Raw genomic sequence first — 19,094 nt, 5'->3', positions numbered from 1 at the left:
TGTCTTTTCACTAGCCCATGTCATGGTAAGATACCAAATCATGTCTGTCTTTTCACTAGCCCATGTCATGGTAAGATACCAAATCATGTCTGTCTTTTCACTAGCCCATGTCATGGTAAGATACCAAATCATGTCTGTCTTTTCACTAGCCCATGTCATGGTAAGATACCAAATCATGTCTGTCTTTTCACTAGCCCATGTCATGGTAAGATACCAAATCATGTCTGTCTTTTCACTAGCCCATGTCATGGTAAGATACCAAATCATGTCTGTCTTTTCACTAGCCCATGTCATGGTAAGATACCAAATCATGTCTGTCTTTTCACTAGCCCATGTCATGGTAAGATACCAAATCATGTCTGTCTTTTCACTAGCCCATGTCATGGTAAGATACCAAATCATGTCTGTCTTTTCACTAGCCCATGTCATGGTAAGATACCAAATCATGTCTGTCTTTTCACTAGCCCATGTCATGTACCTTTGAGCAAGGCACTGCTCTGGATAAGTGCGTCAGTTAAATGACCTTATACCAGGCGGTAACCCCTCTCTTATGGTTTCTTCTATTGGTCTAGTAATGAAAGGTCTAGTAGAGAAGTCACTCAGAATTACAGTTCTGTGACTGGCGTAACAATATACAGCTATATAACAGACAGGGGCGCCACCAGGGATTTTGGGCCCCGTGAAAAGTTATCACATTGGGCCCCACCACCACAGGCCATACCAACCCTGCGCAATTGCTGTAACCACACACCTCCAGAACCCAATAGACCCATTCAAAGCTTTAAATAACGCGACCTTTGCAGGCTTGTAACTCTCTTGTAGTCCAATATTTACTGTACGATATTTACTGACAGTGAGCTGTGATAATATAACACTGTGCAGACATGCATGCAACATTCTGCATACAGTGGAATCCACTATTTGATGCAAGACTGATCCCCTCTATAAGAAATGTGCTGAAGGCCATCATCTTTTACAGTCTAAATGTAGTTTTAATGGTAAAATTCTTGAATGGAAAATTCTCTTAACATGAATGAATAACTTAAAATAAAAATAACTGAAATATACATGAACCTCTTCAATTAAAACAAACTAACATTATCATCTATAGATGGGACTAAAAACAAATCTGCTGCTGATTTGATTCTTTTGTTGTTTGTTATATCATTCTATAGAATTCTACAAAATAATCAAATCAGCAGCAGATTTTTAAGTATGCATACCAACTAGAAAATAAGAAGCTGTAAAAGTGGAAATGGAAAATGGAAGAAAATAAATAGAAATGGAATGCGCTAGAGGAAAGGTCAAGAGGTCACCAAATCACTAGGTTTCTTCTACTTGGGGTCTTGGGGTCTTGACTAGTTTACAATTGGCTCATTAATCCCCCTCCTCTCCCCTGTAACTATTCCTCATGTCGTTGCTGCTAATGAGAACGTGTTCTCAGTCAACTTACCTGGTAAAATAACAGATAAATAAAAAAATGATTGTGCACTACAACTTTATAGCAATCCAGCCATTACTTTGAGATATATCTTGTTCTCAGTCTGTTCTCAGTCTGTTCTCAGTCTGTTCTCAGTCTGTTCTCAGTCTGTTCTCAGTCTGTTCTCATTCTGTTCTCAGTCTGTTCTCAGTCTGTTCTCAGTCTGTTCTCAGTCTGTTCTCAGTCTGTTCTCAGTCTGTTCTCATTCTGTTCTCAGTCTGTTCTCATTCTGTTCTCAGTCTGTTCTCATTCTGTTCTCATTCTGTTCTCAGTCTGTTCTCAGTCTGTTCTCATTCTGTTCTCAGTCTGTTCTCATTCTGTTCTCAGTCTGTTCTCATTCTGTTCTCATTCTGTTCTCATTCTGTTCTCAGTCTGTTCTCAGTCTGTTCTCAGTCTGTTCTCAGTCTGTTCTCAGTCTGTTCTCAGTCTGTTCTCAGTCTGTTCTCAGTCTGTTCTCAGTCTGTTCTCAGTCTGTTCTCAGTCTGTTCTCAGTCTGTTCTCATTCTGTTCTCATTCTGTTCTCAGTCTGTTCTCAGTCTGTTCTCAGTCTGTTCTCAGTCTGTTCTCATTCTGTTCTCATTCTGTTCTCAGTCTGTTCTCAGTCTGTTCTCATTCTGTTCTCAGTCTGTTCTCAGTCTGTTCTCAGTCTGTTCTCAGTCTGTTCTCATTCTGTTCTCAGTCTGTTCTCATTCTGTTCTCAGTCTGTTCTCAGTCTGTTCTCATTCTGTTCTCAGCCTGTTGGCATCATGTGTGTAGTGATCCAATATCCATAGCCATGCCATTTAACAGTTATCACTGGCCCTTGCTCAGCCTTACTCACCAAGAACCCAGCGCTGAGCCTTCTTGCTAGCAAAGTCATTGATCAGCTTGTTTTTCAACATCCTCACTTTGTCTGTCTCTTTCTGTGCACCTTCTCTCATTTGCTCCATCCTCATCATCTGCATTGGTACTGCAGGCACTGTCTTTCACCTCTTCCTCCACTTCCAGACTCCTCCCTGACAAAACTGTATCACTTGAAGAGGTTCCTGGCTCTGTGGCTCTGTAGAGTGTACATGACGCATATGATAATATATCCTATAATATAATACCATTTGTAATAACATCATAACCAACATTTCAGTTACTACCATTTCGTTGACCTAATTTAACTGCATGCACCACGGAAAAAATGTAATAGCACTGAATCCTGCAGAATATTGACCCAAATTACCTGCAGTTGCATATCAACACCACTAGATGTCAGAAAATGACCACATTTCAGTCTGCATCAAAGCCATGGAGACATACCTTGGCCATATGACTTGAAGGTATTATTTTAACATTGTCTGTCACTTATACAGACTGAGTCACTCAATGCTTCGAATTGTCCAGCATCCAATATAGACTATAGGCTGATTTTGTTTCATATAATGATCATTATGTGGAAAAATTCAATTCAATATATATATTTTTTCATAATAATAGAAAAATTAATTCCCACGGACCCCTGCAATTATGCCAAGTGACATGTCATTCAACACAATGCTGCTCACCTCCTTCAGCTGGGAGTAGGGCTGGTTCAGGGGTTTGGGGATGGGGGAGACAGGGCTGGGTCAGGGGTTTGGGGATGGGGAGACAGGGCTGGTTCAGGGGTATGGGGATGGGGTGACAGGGCTGCTGAGCCTGAAGCTGCATCTGTTGGGCCTGGCACCAGGCAGGGGCAGGTACAACTGATTTAGTATGAAGTTTGCCTGCATTGATTAAATGTTGGCTAAAAGAGGAGCGAAATGTAAACACTCAGAATTTTCTGTGAAGATATTAAGTAACTAATGTTAGGGGATCAAACGTAGCCTATTTCACTACAGACTAAACTACCAGGTTAATTTCCACCACCCGCGGACCACCCGGACCACCACCCGCGGACTACACCCACCTTCCTTTGTGAAACATTGGGTGACATTCTCTGGATGTTTACTTTTTGCCAAAAACAAGGAAAGAAAAAGAAACCGTTCGTTTTATTAGTACATTTTAAATAAAATATTATATTAATGATGATAGGTGAATAATGTCAGGGCCCCTGACAGTCACAGGCCCTTAGAATCATATTACCCCCCCCCCCCCCCATAAGGCGGCCCTAATAACATATCTCTACACCGAGAAAAAATTGACAATGAATCTGGTGTCAAGCTGTCCAAGGCGCTTTGATTAAATATCAGTAAGTTATAAACTCCTGTTGTGGGACTATTGTATTGGTCTAGTTTTTTGCTGTTCTAGCTGCTATAAGTACTCTTTAATGATTAAGATTTGACTGGGTTTTTTGAGATCATCATACTCTCTTCTCTAGAATCTGTGTAGCTGCTCACTGCGGTTGACTTTTTCAGTGAAAACCTTTCCAGTGAAAAGTCCTATGTTAGACTCTGGAGGGCGCTGGTCCCTGTGCAGTCTCACACACACAGTCCAATTACAGTAAAACAAGGCCAACGATATGTGAATATCCCAGAGTAGCTGGTCTCAAGCTTGACTAGCTAATTGATTTGATTTTGATTAGGCTTTGACTGAAACGGTCTAAAGTAAATTTGTGGTGTAAGATTAAGTTACCAGTGCTGTAAAATATAGCCTGTTTCATGCGTGAATCACAGTCATGTCACATTATATCATAAGATACATTAGCACACACCCTTCTGACCTGCAGGATTTAAAATTCCTAGCCATAACAAGCCAATGGTTTCCAACATAGACATCATAGACACCATAGACACCATAGACATCATAGACACCAGCCTCAATGGAAATGACCATGGAAACTCAAATATATATATTTCTGTCTCTCTCTCTCTCTCTCTCTCTCTCTCTGCTCTCTCTCTCTCTCTCTCTCTCTCTCTCTCTCTCTCTCTCTCTCTGTCTCTCTCTCTCTCTCTCTCTCTCTCTCTCTCTCTGTCTCTCTCTCTCTCTCTCTCTCTCTCTCTCTCTCTCTCTCTCTGTCTCTCTCTGTCTCTCTCTCTCTCTCTCTCTCTCTGTCTCTCTCTCTCTCTCTCTCTTTCTCTCTCTCTCTCTCTCTCTCTCTCTCTCTCTCTCTCTCTCTCTCTCTTTCTCTCTCTCTCTCTGTCTCTCTCTCTCTCTCTCTCTCTCTCTTTCTCTCTCTCTCTCTCTCTCTGTTCTGTTTCTAAAGTACCCCCCCTTAAATAAGGTGTCTAGTTTCCCCATATTGTACAGGGGCCTCTTCCTTTAAGGGCAGTCAGGAAGTGATTTCTACTAGTCAGCGAGGGCCAGAGTTTCCCCTTCCATGTCTCTGTCTGTCTGGCTGTGTGGTCTCCTGCCTTGGTTTATAGGCTAACTAGGCTGACAGGACACAACGCTTTAACACACAGGCTGGGATCTGGAAATAATCCTCATTACTTCCTTAAAGGGGCAATCAGGGATTGGTACATCCATTTTTGAACATTCGAAGGAATGACATATAGCCATTGATTCTTAAAGAATATAACGCATAAATGCCTCATGAGCTTAGTTCAACTCTCTTACCCCTGTCAATATGAGTTTGTTTCACTCCGTTGTTTGTAAAAACCACATATCAAACATGGTTAAAACTATAATTTTGATCTATGGATGACCAGTCCTTACATCCATGAATTTGCGAGTCGTTACATTTCTCCAACACTCAGCTGTTTACCCAAAAGAAGTGGTTGTGCCAGTTTGTTGTTTTTCAAATCCCAGATTGCTCCTTTAAAGAGCTAATTTAATCAGCGATGTAGCTAGCAGCACACCGGTGGCTGGTGGAGTCTGAGGACTCCCAGTACTGACTATAAACAGAGGCACAGCAGACAATTTAAACCTTCCATCCACAGTTGAAATAGCAACCCAGGCCAGGCCAATCTCAATTGACACTTCACTCTGGGATTAAGTGGAAACCAATCGCTCTCTTCTTGTGGAAAGGATTGGCTATGGCGTTTGGTAGCCTCAAACCAGCATCCCAAAATCTATGTATTTTAAATGTAAAGGAGAATTCAGAAAATTAACCCATTTAGATCATTTTAAGATTTGGTTGATCTCCAATGTAAACTAAGTACATTTTGTAAATTGATAAAGATAATTGATAACCCTATAACTGTGTTGGTTGAAGATTACATAGGTTACTAAATTTCTAGAGGTCTGCTGGTCAGAAAAAGTGGGCTGTGGTGAATGTCATGGTGAAATGTACCTCTTCATCTACTCACACCCCGGCATCAAACATGGCATCAGTCTGGCATCTCTGCATCTCTGCCAGCAGCTCAAGGTCTAGAGACAATCAGAGCCATCTGACCAGATGTTGACTAAATACCACCAGTACTGTGCCACCATCATAGAATGAAAAAGTACACTGTATCTCTATGGCCACTACCACCACACACACACACACACACACAGCACCCCAGACACACAGCACCCCAGACACACAGCACCGTAGACACACAGCACCACAGACACACAGTACCCCAGACACCCAGCACCCCAGACACACAGTACCCCAGACACACAGCACCCCAGACACACAGTACCCCAGACCCACTGCACCCCAGACACATAGCACCCCAGACACACTGCACCCCAGACACACAGTACCCCAGACTCACTGCACCCCAGACACATAGCACCCCAGACACACAGCACCCCAGACACACAGCACCCCAGACACATAGCACCGTTGACACACAGCACCGTAGACACACAGTACCGTAGACACACAGCACCGTAGACACACAGCACCGTAGACACACAGCACTGTAGACACACAGCACCCCAGACACACAGTACCCCAGACACACAGCACCTTAGACACACAGTACCTTAGACACACAGCACTGTAGACACACAGCGCCGTAGACACACAGCACCACAGACACACAGCACCACAGACACACAGTACCCCAGACACACAGCACTGCAGACACACAGTACCTTAGACACACAGCACCCCAGACACACAGAACCTTAGACACACAGCACCCCAGACACACAGCACCCCAGACACACAGCACCCCAGACACACAGCACCCCAGACCCACAGCACCCCAGACCCACTGCACCCCAGACACACAGCACCCCAGACACACTGCACCCCAGACACACTGCACCCCAGACACACTGCACCACAGACATACAGCACCGTAGACACACAGCACCGCAGACACACAGCACCACAGAGACAGCACCACAGAAACACAGCACCAGAGAGACAGCTCCACAGAGACAGCACCAGGGTTGTAAGTGCTACCTCAGTAAAACAGACTCGCTTCAACATGAGAATACACAGAGCTGGTCAAAATATTTCTGGAAAATGAATTCTGATCAATTCTAAATTAATTCTATTTAGTTACCACAAAAATTCCATGGAAAACGATAGAATGACAAACGAAATAAATGCATTGCATTCAGAAAGTATTCAGACTCCTTGACTTTTCCACATTTATTTACTTATGTAAATAATACCTTATTTACAAAGGTATACAGACTTTTGCTAAGGGACTCGAAATTGAGCTAAGGTGAATCCTGTTTCCATTGATCATCCTTGAGATGTTTCTACAACTTGATTGGAGTTCACCTGTGGTAAAATCAATTGATTGGATGTGATTTGGAAAGGCAAACACCTGTCTGTATAAGGTGCTACAGTTGACAGTGCATGTCAAAGCAAAAACCAAGCCATGAGGTTGAAGGAATTGTCGATAGAGGTCCGAGACAGAACATTTCTGCAGCATTGAAGGTCCCCAAGAACACAGTGGCCTCCATCATTCTTAAATGGAAGAAGCTTGGAACCACCAAGATCCTTCCTAGAGCTGGCCGCCCGGCCAAACTGAGCAATCGGGGGAGAAGGGCCTTGGTCATGGAGGTGACCAAGAATCTGATGGTCACTCTGGCAGAGCTCAAGAGTTCCTCTGTGGCGATGGGAAAACCTTCCAGAAGGACAACCATCTCTGCAGCACTCCATCAATCAGGCCTTTATGGTAGAGTAGCCAGACGGAAGCCACTTCTCAGTAAAAGGCACATGACAGCCCGCTTGGAGTTTGAAGAACCTGAAGAACTCGCTGACCATGAGATACAAGATTCTTTGGTCTGATGAAACAAAGACTAAGCTCTTTCACCTGAATGCCAAGCGCCTCGTCTGGAGGAAAACATGTGTAGCAGCCTAGAGGTAACCAATTCGCTGAGTCCACTGCCGAACTGCAGCAACAAGTGGCAAAAGTAGGGTGAGTATTGGGAACGCGCTGGGTTGCGAGCTCTTTCCTGGTCCAACATGCTCTGTGCTCAATCGCTCACTTTGAGCGGGCCAAATCCGACTTAAGAGATGGATCTACATTTATAGAATGGGTACCTGGAGGAAAATAGAGGAGGGTGATTATTTTTCCATTTCAGTCAAGGGGAGGGTTTAGTATTTGTTTTATCTAATCCATAGGAGGATGTACAGTGGCTTACAGAAGTATTCACCCCATTGGCATTTTTCCTATTTTGTTTTGCCTTACAACCTGGAATTAAAATAGATTTTTAGGCTCTTTGTATCATTTGATTTGCACAACATGCCAACCACTTTGAAGTTACAAAATATTTTTTATTGTGAAAAAAACAAGAAATAAGACAAAAAAACAGAAAACTTGACTGTGCATAACTATTCCACCCCCAAAGTCAACACTTTGTAGAGCCATCTTTTGCAGCAATTACAGCTGAAAGTCTCTTGGGGTATGTCTTGGCACATCTAGCCACTGTGATTTTTGCCCATTCTTCAAGGCAAAACTGCTCCAACTCGTTCAAGTTGGATGGGTTCTGCTGGTGTACAGCAATGTTTAAGTCATACCACAGATTCTCAATTGTATTGAGGTCTGGGCTTTGACTAGGCCATTCCAAGATATTTAAATATTTCCCCTTAAACTAGTTGAGTGTTGCTTTCGCAGCATGCTTAGTGTCATTGTCCTGCTGGAAGGTGAACCTCCGTCCCAGTCTCAAATCCCTTGAAGACTGAAACAGATTTCCCTCAAGAGTTTCCCTGTATTTAGCACCATCCATCATTCCTTCAATTCTGACCAGTTTCCCAGTCCCTGCCGATGAAAAACATCCCCACAGCATGATGCTGCCACCACCACGCTTCACTGTGGGGATGATGTTCTCGGGGTGATGAGAGGTGTTGGGTTTGTGCCAGACATAGCATTTTCCTTGATGGCCAATAAGCTACATTTTAGAATAATAACCAGAATAACCTCAATAACCAGAATACCTTCTTCCATATGTTTGGGGAGTCTTCCACATGCCACATGGCGAACACCAAACGTGTTTTCTTATTTTATTCTTTAAGCAATGGCTTTTTTCTGGCCACTCTACTGTAAAGCCCAGCTCTGTGGAGTGTATGGCTTAAAGTGGTCTCATGGACAGATACTACAATCTCTGCTGTGGAGCTTTGCAGCTCCTTCAGTGTTATCTTTGGTCTCTTTGTTGCCTCTCTGATTAATGCCTTCCTTGCCTGGTCCGTAAGTTTTGGTGGGCGGCCCTCTCTTGGCAGGTTTATTGTGGTGCCATATTCTTTCAATTTTTCAATAATGTATTTAATGGTGCTCCGTGGGATGTTCAAAATTTCAGATATTTTTTTAGAACCCAACCCTGATCTGTACTTCTCCACAACTTTGTCCCTGACCTGTTTGGAGAGCTCCGTGGTCTTCATGGTGCCGCTTGCTTGGTGGTGCCCCTTGCTTAGTGGTGTTGCAGACTTTGGGGCCTTTCAGAACAGGTGTATATATAATGAGATCATGTGACAGATCATGTGACACTTAGATTGCAGTTAGGTGGACTTTATTTAACTAATTATGTGACGTAATTGGTTGCACCCGACCTTATTTAGGTGCTTCATAGCAAAGGGAGTGAATACATATGCATGCATCAGTTTCCGTTGTTTATTTTTCATTTCACTTCAACAATTTGGACTATTTTGTGTAAGTCCATTACACGAAATCCAAATAAAAATCCATTTCAATTACAGGTTGTAATGCAACAAAATAGAAACAATGCCAAGGGGGGTGAATACTTGCAAGGCACTGTAATTTGTAATTGATGACATTTCAGTATTTCTAAGTGTTTTAGTTGCTTATTATGCTGTAGATCGCCACTCATTTCTGATTCTCTGCTGGGCGCACAATATCAAACCTATAATCTATTTAGTGTGGCTATAGGCTATGAAGTGCATGCTCGGGGGAGGCACAGAGCAAAGTTATATTTCAAGGAAAATGTACTTCCGTCCTGAGTCTTATGCAACAGTGGGATGGTGTAAATAAAACGAGGCTACATTACACACTGTAATGGATATTCCAACCCTGAGCCCCAGCCTGCTCTGATCATGCTGATGCATCATTTATTTTGTGCTGCCGAACAAAGATTTTTAATTTATTAGGCCTATTCCAGAAAATGCAATATTATCCTATAGCCTATGTTCTGTTCAGTTTTAGAAGGAGAGCTCGAAGATAACCGGAGGACCGGATGTCAACTTTAATAGCTTACTACTACTGTAATTGTACTACTGTAATTGTGTAATTGTTTCTTTCCCTTGATGTATTTATCAGAGTTATTAACCTCACAATAAGCCAGATTCAAGTCATTTACATTGTGGTGCTGAAACTTGAAGCAGCAGCCACTGCACAATCAATCAGAAATGGACAGCTTATGGTGCTGAAAGTAGGCAAATGCATGAAGGCATAATTCATTTCAACCATCATTTTAATTAGACTTACTAATAACGAAAGGGCTTTGTGTTGGAGCCTATTTCTTCCTATTTAAGAAATAAGAGGTAGGACTACCTGTTTGACAGGCAAAATTAGGCTATGAGCTGCTATATCCATCGATTTGTCGGTCAATTCCTCCACCCACCATGCACTCTTTAAATAGCACACCTCTGTGTCAGTGAAGGGCTATTAAGTTAAAACCAAGACTCAAATGAATGAGAGAGTATGCCATAGGACTTCCTTTTATTAAAGAAAAAGAGAAAAAGCACAGGCCTACCCCTTGTTAGCTTTTAGAATTTGAAGATAATAAAACAGATCTGATTATGTAAAGTGGTCTATAGCTTTGGTCCTCAATACTAGAAACAAGCTGTACAATATCCGGCAAAGGCGTGACTCCACTGCATATGGGGATATCGTTGTTTGCTTTCTTTGACATTCAGAGGCTGAGCTACAACCTTCTATAGCCAAGGAGATAAAGAATGGACTTTGCTTGTGAAGTAATCTAATTCTGTCACTATGAATTGATTAAGCTATTCACTTTCTGTACAATAGAATATGTTTAAACCCAGACAGCTTTTAGGGAAAAACGTGTGACCTCTCATTGGGTTAAGCCATGGAAGAGTAGCCAACAGTAAAAAAGAAATGTCTGTGTCGGTAGGCCTGCTCTGTCTGGGGTGGAAATGTAGGCCTGCTCTGTCTGGGGTGGAAATGTAGGCCTGCTCTGTCTGGGGTGGAAATGTAGGCCTACTCTGTCTGGGGTGGAAATGTAGGCCTACTCTGTCTGGGGTGGAAATGTAGGCCTGCTCTGTCTGGGGTGGAAATGTAGGCCTACTCTGTTTGGGTTGGAAAGGTAGGCCTTCTCTGTCTGGGGTGGAAAGGTAGGCCTACTCTGTCTGGGTTGGAAAGGTAGGCCTGCTCTGTCTGGGGTGGAAAGGTAGGCCTACTCTGTCTGGGGTGGAAAGGTAGGCCTACTCTGTCTGGGGTGGAAAGGTAGGCCTACTCTGTCTGGGGTGGAAAGGTAGGCCTAACTTTTGAATGTAGCATGCTCAGATACCTAATGATGTCTCAGATTTAATTATTTGCGAACAGGGACAGTTTGTAAACAAAACACACTGATTTGGCAATGGAGAAATATGATCAGATGAACACATAGGCCTATCTCTCTGTCCATTCTTAGCCTGTAATTTCGGTAATTTGTGTGATATTTAAATAAAAAAATCTGGTAAAAATGGAATTGCATGGAATGTTTATAAAAGGCAATTTTTTTTCTCGGTCCTGCAAATACGATAATAGATTCATGTAATGTTTATACTATAAAGGCGATATTTTAGCCATCTTCTCTGCTATCCACTGTATGTTTAAATTATTATTTTGTGTTCCGGGTCAGAAAAGGTTAAATGTATTTTGCTGAAGGGAGGGCCATCCATTTTCATTTCAGAGAGGTTTGATTGTATTCATGTAACCCTTATGATGCATAAACTTCACTCCCTAACGAGAACAGACAAAGACAGAAAACTCTATGAGGTGTTGCTAAAACAGCTGTCCTCAAAACAGTTTGTTATGGACTTGGGGCTCATGAGCTTTAAGGACGCTCGTTGTAGCTGAATAGTCACAATTTTCGTTCTAATGCAGCCAAAACTCAACAGCGCGCAACACTAGGTAGGATAGCCTATGCTTTGATTGAAACTAAATACAAGAAAGGCTAATAGTTTTAAAACACCATCGGCTCTAAACAGTCCTTCAAGAAGTTCTAAATTCATATTCCCATGGAACTGATTGAGATCAAATGATTGGCATGCAGATGATTGGCAACAAGCTGCAACAAACTGGATTGGTTTGCCTAGTTAAATAAATGTTAAATATAAAAATATCACAGACACACAGCACCACAGACACACAACACCACAGACACACAGCACCACAGACACACAGCACCACAGACACACAACACCACAGACACGCCACGCCACAGACACACAGCACCACGGACACACGGTACCACAGACACACGGCACCACAGACACACAGTACCACAGACACACAGCACCACAGACACACAGTACCACAGACAAACAGTACCACAGACAAACAGTACCACAGACACACAGTGCCACAGACACACAGTACCACAGACAAACAGTACCACAGACACACAGTACCACAGACACACAGTACCACAGACAAACAGTACCACAGACACACAGTACCACAGACACACAGTACCACAGACACACAGTACCACAGACAAACAGTACCACAGACAAACAGTACCACAGACACACAGTACCACAGACACACAGTACCACAGACAAACAGTACCACAGACACACAGTACCACAGACACACAGTACCACAGACAAGCAGTACCACAGACACACAGCACCACAGACACACAGTACCACAGACACACAACACCACAGACACACAGCACCACGGACACACGGTACCACAGACACACGGCACCACAGGCACACAGTACCACAGACAAACCGCACCACCGACACACAGCACCACAGACACACAGCACCACAGACACACATCACCACAGACACACAGTACCACAGACACACATCGCCACAGACAAACAGCACCACAGACACACAGATGGATCCATGGCATTATCTTCCCTGCTCAGGCTGTAATGAGACAGTATAACTTTATAGTAGAACCACCACATAGGCAGATTGTAGTGGCAGCGTGGGAAAAAGTAGCCTGATCCCCCAGATGTATTTGTACTGTCTTGGCTACTCCTATGCTTTGCTCATGTTTGGCATGACAATGGCCATAGGAGTTGGCAAGACAGCACAAACAGATCTGGGACCAGGCTAAGAGAAAAGGCACGGTCAGGCCAAAAGTACCAATGTATGTACAGCATATGAGATGGGTTATTTGGCATAGGGTCAATTGGAACAAGAGATATGTTCAGACTGAGCAGCAGTCAGTGCCCAAACCAGTGCCAGCCTTCCCCACACACCACTAGGGCTAAAAGGAGGTGTGTCCTACTGCATATGTTAATCAATCAGGAACACAGCCAAGCGAGCGCAGCTTTTCCCCAAACAAAGACATAAATGATGCTGTGCCTGTGTTGTAGTAACTGCTCTTAACATACCAACTGATAGTAAGTGTTGTCATTAGAGCTGTTGCTCTGTGATCTTGCACTTTTCGGTGACAAATTGAGCAATCAACGAGAATCACTGAGTAAACACGGGCATTCCTGCCTGTTTCACAGTTTAGTCGAGCGTTTAGGCAATGTTTACAGCACAGTGGGAAAGCCCCTCTTCATCCCTCCACATTTATACAAGGTTTTTCCATAACATCACTGGTGGACCTGTTCTGGGCCACAGACAATATGTTTACCTAACTCCATGGTTGTCTACTGACTCCACAGACAGTTTCAACTATTAGCTCTTCAACTATCAGCTCCCCCTGCTCTCTCTCTCTATGAATGGAAAACAGACCTGGGCCACTGGCATTACTGAACACCAGTGGTAGCAGGAGTGTATGTGTGCAAGTGTCTATATGCATTATATACTGAATGTGTCTATGCACTATCTACTGTGTGTGTGTGTGTGTGTGTGCGCGCCCCACATGCAGTAACCTGGCTTTGTTTTGGGCTGGGATCCTAGACCCTGACGACGGGCCTGTGGACCCAGCAGGTGTTCTAATTACCAGTCCTTGGTGTGTGTGTGTGCCCCACTCTCCCACCCCCTCAGGGGGAGGCCCGGCCCCCGTGTCTCTGCAGGCTTTGATGTGGCACGGATACTCCTCACATGTGGGACGTGAGCTCACTTAACGAATGCAGACGCTCCACAAATGAACTGCTAGAGCAGGGTACTGCAATTTCATATGGTATTTTTGGTAGGTGGTAAGACAGAGATGAGAGAGAGAGAGAACAGACAGAGAGGGAGAGAGAAAGAGAGAGGGAAAGAGACCGAGAGAGACACAGAAAGAGCGAGCGAGAGGGAGAAAGAGAGAGACACAGGAAGAGACCGAGAGAGACACAGAACAAGAGAGAGGGGGAGACAGAGAGACACACAAAGAGACAGCGACACAGAGAGAGAGAGGAAAAAGTTGGCATCCTTACCTCTGTGTGTGAAGCTGCCAGTCCCTAACCAGAGGATGTTTTATCTTGGCTTGCAGTGTGCCCGGACGGGTTTTACGGTCTTGAATGTGGCCAGATGTGCGAGTGCAGGAACGGTGCCCGCTGCCACCACATCACAGGAGCCTGCCTCTGCACCCCTGCATTCTGGGGACCACACTGCATTCTGGGTAAGGTAGCCACATCATTAAAACGGGGTGTGAGGGAGCCTCTCTACCGGCCCATCACGGCATCCTCTCACCCTAAATACCATCTCCCATGTGTTTGAAAACAATTATCTTTTTAACGATACCCTGCCAATTCCTTTTTTAGGGATGCGTAAGGGGTGGGAGGGGTGTAGGGGGGCTGGTAGGATGTCCCTCCAGCGTACATCGTTAATTGCGGCAGATTCTGGATAAATACATCCACGTTTTAGGACCATCAGTTTTACCCTCGGTACTGTCATGCAAAGTCTCTATTCATTGCTCTCTAACGTCTTCATGCAGTTTTAATGGATCTAGTGAAATACCCTCTTAAAGCTCAATTCTTATTCGAGAGGGCCTGGTCTCCCCAAAGCATGTTTTGTGTTCCTGATTACCCGAAGCCAAGAGTCAGCCCAAACCCACTTGCGTGGCTTACTGACAAGTTGCTGTGGTTAGTTTGTTTCCCCATCTCTCTCTCGTTACTCAAATGTAATTTCATTTCAGACATTAGCGACTAGTTCAGATAGGTCAAATGAATGTGCTCTATACAGACGCGCAAACGTATGGATTTGGCCATATTCCAAGCAAGAAATACAAGACAAGGACGTTGAAGCCATATCTCTCCATCGATCAGATATGTTTCTGCTTCAGTCAACCACTCCATCGTGTCTCATGTCAGTCTTGAATGACAAAAAGGAATTGGTTAAACCACATACAGATGTAGGATCTTAATTTGAGCCAGTTTGCTACAGCAGAAAAATAAAGCTGCAGCAAGAGTAAATGTCAATTATTATGTGGAATGTAATTAATGGACATTTTTTGTAAGGGGTGATACATTTGTCTTAAGGGAATGTCAAGTCTGAAATTTCAAAAGTGGAAATGACAAACTTCAGAAGACTTTTTAAACCTTAAATACACAAAGTTGATCAATTTGATCATCCTGTTGCAGGATTACATTCCTGCGACGCAGGACATTTCAAACTTGTAGTGTGTTTGAGGTTTAAAATGGCTTCTGAACTTTGTATTTCCCACTTTTGAAATTTCAGACTTGACATTCCATTAAGAAAAATGTATCACCCCTTACAAAAATGTCTATTAATTATAATCCACATAATAAATCACATTTCCTGTTGCTACTGGATTATTTTCCTGCTGTAGCAAACTGGCTCAAATTAAGACCCTACGTCTGTATATCTGTGTCCAGGCTTCCAGTAGAGCAGACCACTTCATATTAGTGCTATTGTATAAAATGCTGACTTATATTTAAGTATATGACTGTGTATCCTGTCCTGTGTGGGAGGCAGCCTGCCCTGAGGGTGGTTTCGGGAAGAACTGCAGCCGGAGCTGTGAGTGTCAGAACGGGGCCACCTGTGACCACATCAGCGGCCGCTGCAGCTGTGGAGCCGGATGGACCGGAGCCAGATGCCAAGAGGGTGAGTGGCTCATCGGTCAACCCAGTATAGGGCCCAGTCTGACCTTAAACTAACCTTAACCTAACCTTAAACTAACCCAGCACATCAGGAGCTCTGCATGGAACTGAAATCTCTCTTCTACCAGAATATCTTTCGGCAAAACATTCCCTAAAACAGCAAGTGATAGGTGATTAATATTAATTTATTCCAATTACGATGAAATATCACAGCAGTTGGTGAGTGTATGAATAGAATAATTGTACGTGTTTGGTCTGTGTAAGTTGTTTTCGAACATAAACTCAGGGCAGCCTAACTGAATCCTCATCCTCATTTCTATGAATTGTATTGAATTGTATTGAACAATGACATCCTCTGATTAAATGTATTTTGTGTGTGTGTTTGTGTGTGTACTACTGTGTTCAGCCTGTCCTGCTGGGAGGTATGGAGAGGACTGTTCCCAGCTGTGTCTGTGCCAGCATGGAGGCTTCTGTGACAGAGTGACTGGCCAGTGTTCCTGCCCCAGAGGGTGGACCGGAGCAGCCTGCGAGCTGGGTGAGTCCACCCCTCTGTCCCTGGAGGTCACATCAACCAGAGGATTTAGGGCGTTCATAGCTGTACTCACCTTGGTCCAAATCTAACCTGGGATCAAATTCTTGTGCAAATCTCCCATTGGCATCAATGCATGATTTACTAGAAAGCCCGAGTCAGTAACATGGATTCCTGGTTAGGATTCAGCTCATTGTGTGGTGGATATATTGTGTGATCTGAGGCCTCTGTTCTCTGCCTCTCCTAGACTGTGGGGAGGGGTCCTATGGAGAGGGGTGCACACAAACCTGCAGCTGTCAGAACGGAGGGGCGTGTGACACAGTGACTGGGGGGTGTAGCTGTCCCCCTGGCTGGACTGGAGAGCACTGTCAGACAAGTGACCTGACATCACTGCTTCCAAATGCAAGAGGTGCATCCCAATAGTTTAGGCTGGCTTCCTCCCTCATCTCTTTGGATAGGTGAAAGCAGTCTGTCAGAAGCCAATGTAGAGATATGCATTCTGCTACCCTGTTCAGTGTTGATGAAGGACAGGAGTTGAGGAAAGAAAGCCACTAATGACTATTGAGATAAACCCAATCACCTGTTTCTGTCTTTAAAGGAGAGAGCAGTTGGGTCATGTTCTGAAGGGAGAAATGTTTTGAAGCATAATTAAATGGGGAAGTCCTACCTGTACTTTTCAAATAAGAACACAAATGTTCGTTTTCAGACCGTTTCTAAACCATATTGCTACGTTGTGCCTGTGCTGCAGCCTGCCCAGACGGTCTCCATGGAGAAGGGTGTGAGCATAGGTGTCAGTGCGGCCACGGGACAAGCTGCCACCGTGTGACAGGCAGGTGTGAATGTCACCCAGGATGGAGAGGGTCCCAGTGCGACAAACGTGAGTGTCGGAGCCGGAAAGGGACCCTTTGGAAACAACACATTATCAAATCATACATACTTAAGTTATAATATGAGAGGTCAATTACCGTAGAAAACAATTGACATTCGTTTTTCCAAATCCATCCATGTTTTAATTGAATGTATACCTGGGACTGAGATAGATACATTCAGTTTGAGGTTAAATCATGAATTGTCATTATAAGGAGTGTTCATCTTTATTTAAACAAGGCAGTTATACACACAACAACAATTGTCACTGTTTAAAGTGAATATACATTAGTTAGTAATGAATGTGTGTCTGATGTGCCCCAGCCTGCCTGCCTGGGGTCTACGGTGCTTCCTGTGCCCAGCGGTGTCAGTGTCAGTCTGGGGTGTCCTGCCACCACGTTACTGGGACATGTGGCTGCCCCGCTGGTCTCACTGGGAACGGCTGTGAGGAGAGTAAGAGCACATCACTACCATCTCACCACCTCTCTTTAAACACACACACACCCCCCACACCCTCCTCTCTCCTCTCCCCCTCTCCTCTCCCCCCACTCCCTCCTTTCTCTCACACACTCAGCAGACATCTGATAAACGTTACACTCGGGTTGCCAAGTAAAACAGGAGACATTGTTTTTGTCTCCTGGGTGGATAAGGGCTTTTGGAAGGCAGACTTGCATAATGACAGCGCTGTAATTGCCTCTTTAGTCTGGAGTCGTTTCTTATCTGTCCTACACGCTGCCTCAGTAAGTGCTGTGGTTTCAGGGAGAGAAAAAAACATGTTTGTTTCAAAGATTTATCTTCCCTTGTGTGACTATGTGAGTGTCTGTGAACTACTGCATTGTCTGAGTGTGAATGGGTATTTGAATGTGAGCGAGTGCTTACATTTTATTATGTCCGCATAGAGATTGGGTTTCGAAATGAATGTACAAGCATACACCATGTTGCAATGTAAACCAGATCATATTGAGTGTTTTAGTGTGTGCCTCTATGTCCATCTCCTCCCGTCCTTATTGTACATGCTTGTGTCTCCTGCAGCGTGTCCATCAGGTGTGTTCGGGCTGAACTGTAGCCAGATGTGCCAGTGTTCTGGGGACCATGAGCAGTGTCACCATGTCACTGGAAGGTGTACCTGTCTGCCTGGTTACTACGGAAACCACTGTGAACTCAGTAAGTAGTGACTAGTGTTGGGTAGTCCACTTCTGTGAAATGACTGTGTGGCTTCAACAATGGAATTGCAGTGCACTATACGAAGAACGAGTTTGAATAAGTTCTCTCTCTCTCTCTCTCTCTCTCTCCATTTCTCCGTGCAGAACAGGCTAAACATGGCCCCGGGGTAATTTTGGTTGTGGTAACCGTAACCTCTGATTTCTGATTCTTTGGTATTCTGGTCCATTAATATTAGTATTTTCAAAACGTCTAAATAAAAATATCAAACATTTCATACAAATGTACATTTTTGTTAGTTTATCATACTCACTATATTGAAACACACTTCATTTAAAAGCCCATTTCGTAAGGAATGTTACAAACTGGAGTTTACTTAGTTTGACGAGATGGCGATTGGGTCTAAAATCGGTATTCAAAAGTCAGTGTCTTTGTCTTTAACTGCCATTTCCTGAAAGCCAGACAACACATTTTTCTTCGGTTCAGAAGCATCTTCATTCACCACATTTTTGGGGTTATTCTTAGACGCAATCTCCAAATTTATACAGTGCCTTCAGAAAGTATTTACACCCCTTGACTTTTTCCACATTTTGTTGTGTTACAAGGTGGGATTAAAGCTAACAAAACTACCTAGCT

At 43.8% G+C, this 19,094-nt stretch overlaps 1 protein-coding gene across 2 annotated transcripts in view; it reads left to right on the top strand.

Moving 5' to 3' along the window:
- Nucleotides 1-19,094, top strand: part of LOC109909384 (multiple epidermal growth factor-like domains protein 6) — an 89,090-nt gene that overhangs the window by 58,125 nt on the left and 11,871 nt on the right. The window contains exons 24-30 of one of the 2 annotated variants that reach the window (XM_031796498.1): nt 14,332-14,460; nt 15,777-15,905; nt 16,308-16,436; nt 16,678-16,839; nt 17,179-17,307; nt 17,622-17,750; nt 18,330-18,461. In XM_031796498.1, coding sequence (XP_031652358.1) covers nt 14,332-14,460; nt 15,777-15,905; nt 16,308-16,436; nt 16,678-16,839; nt 17,179-17,307; nt 17,622-17,750; nt 18,330-18,461 — 939 coding nt within the window. The remainder of the gene's footprint in view (nt 1-14,331; nt 14,461-15,776; nt 15,906-16,307; nt 16,437-16,677; nt 16,840-17,178; nt 17,308-17,621; nt 17,751-18,329; nt 18,462-19,094) is intronic. The other variant, XM_031796499.1, reaches the window with a different exon arrangement.

The sequence above is a fragment of the Oncorhynchus kisutch genome, linkage group LG18 (assembly GCF_002021735.2).
Source record: "Oncorhynchus kisutch isolate 150728-3 linkage group LG18, Okis_V2, whole genome shotgun sequence".
NCBI classification, from domain to species: Eukaryota; Metazoa; Chordata; class Actinopteri; order Salmoniformes; family Salmonidae; genus Oncorhynchus; species Oncorhynchus kisutch.
Note: the sequence above shows the minus strand (reverse complement) of the source record. Positions and strands in the feature narration are given on the sequence as shown.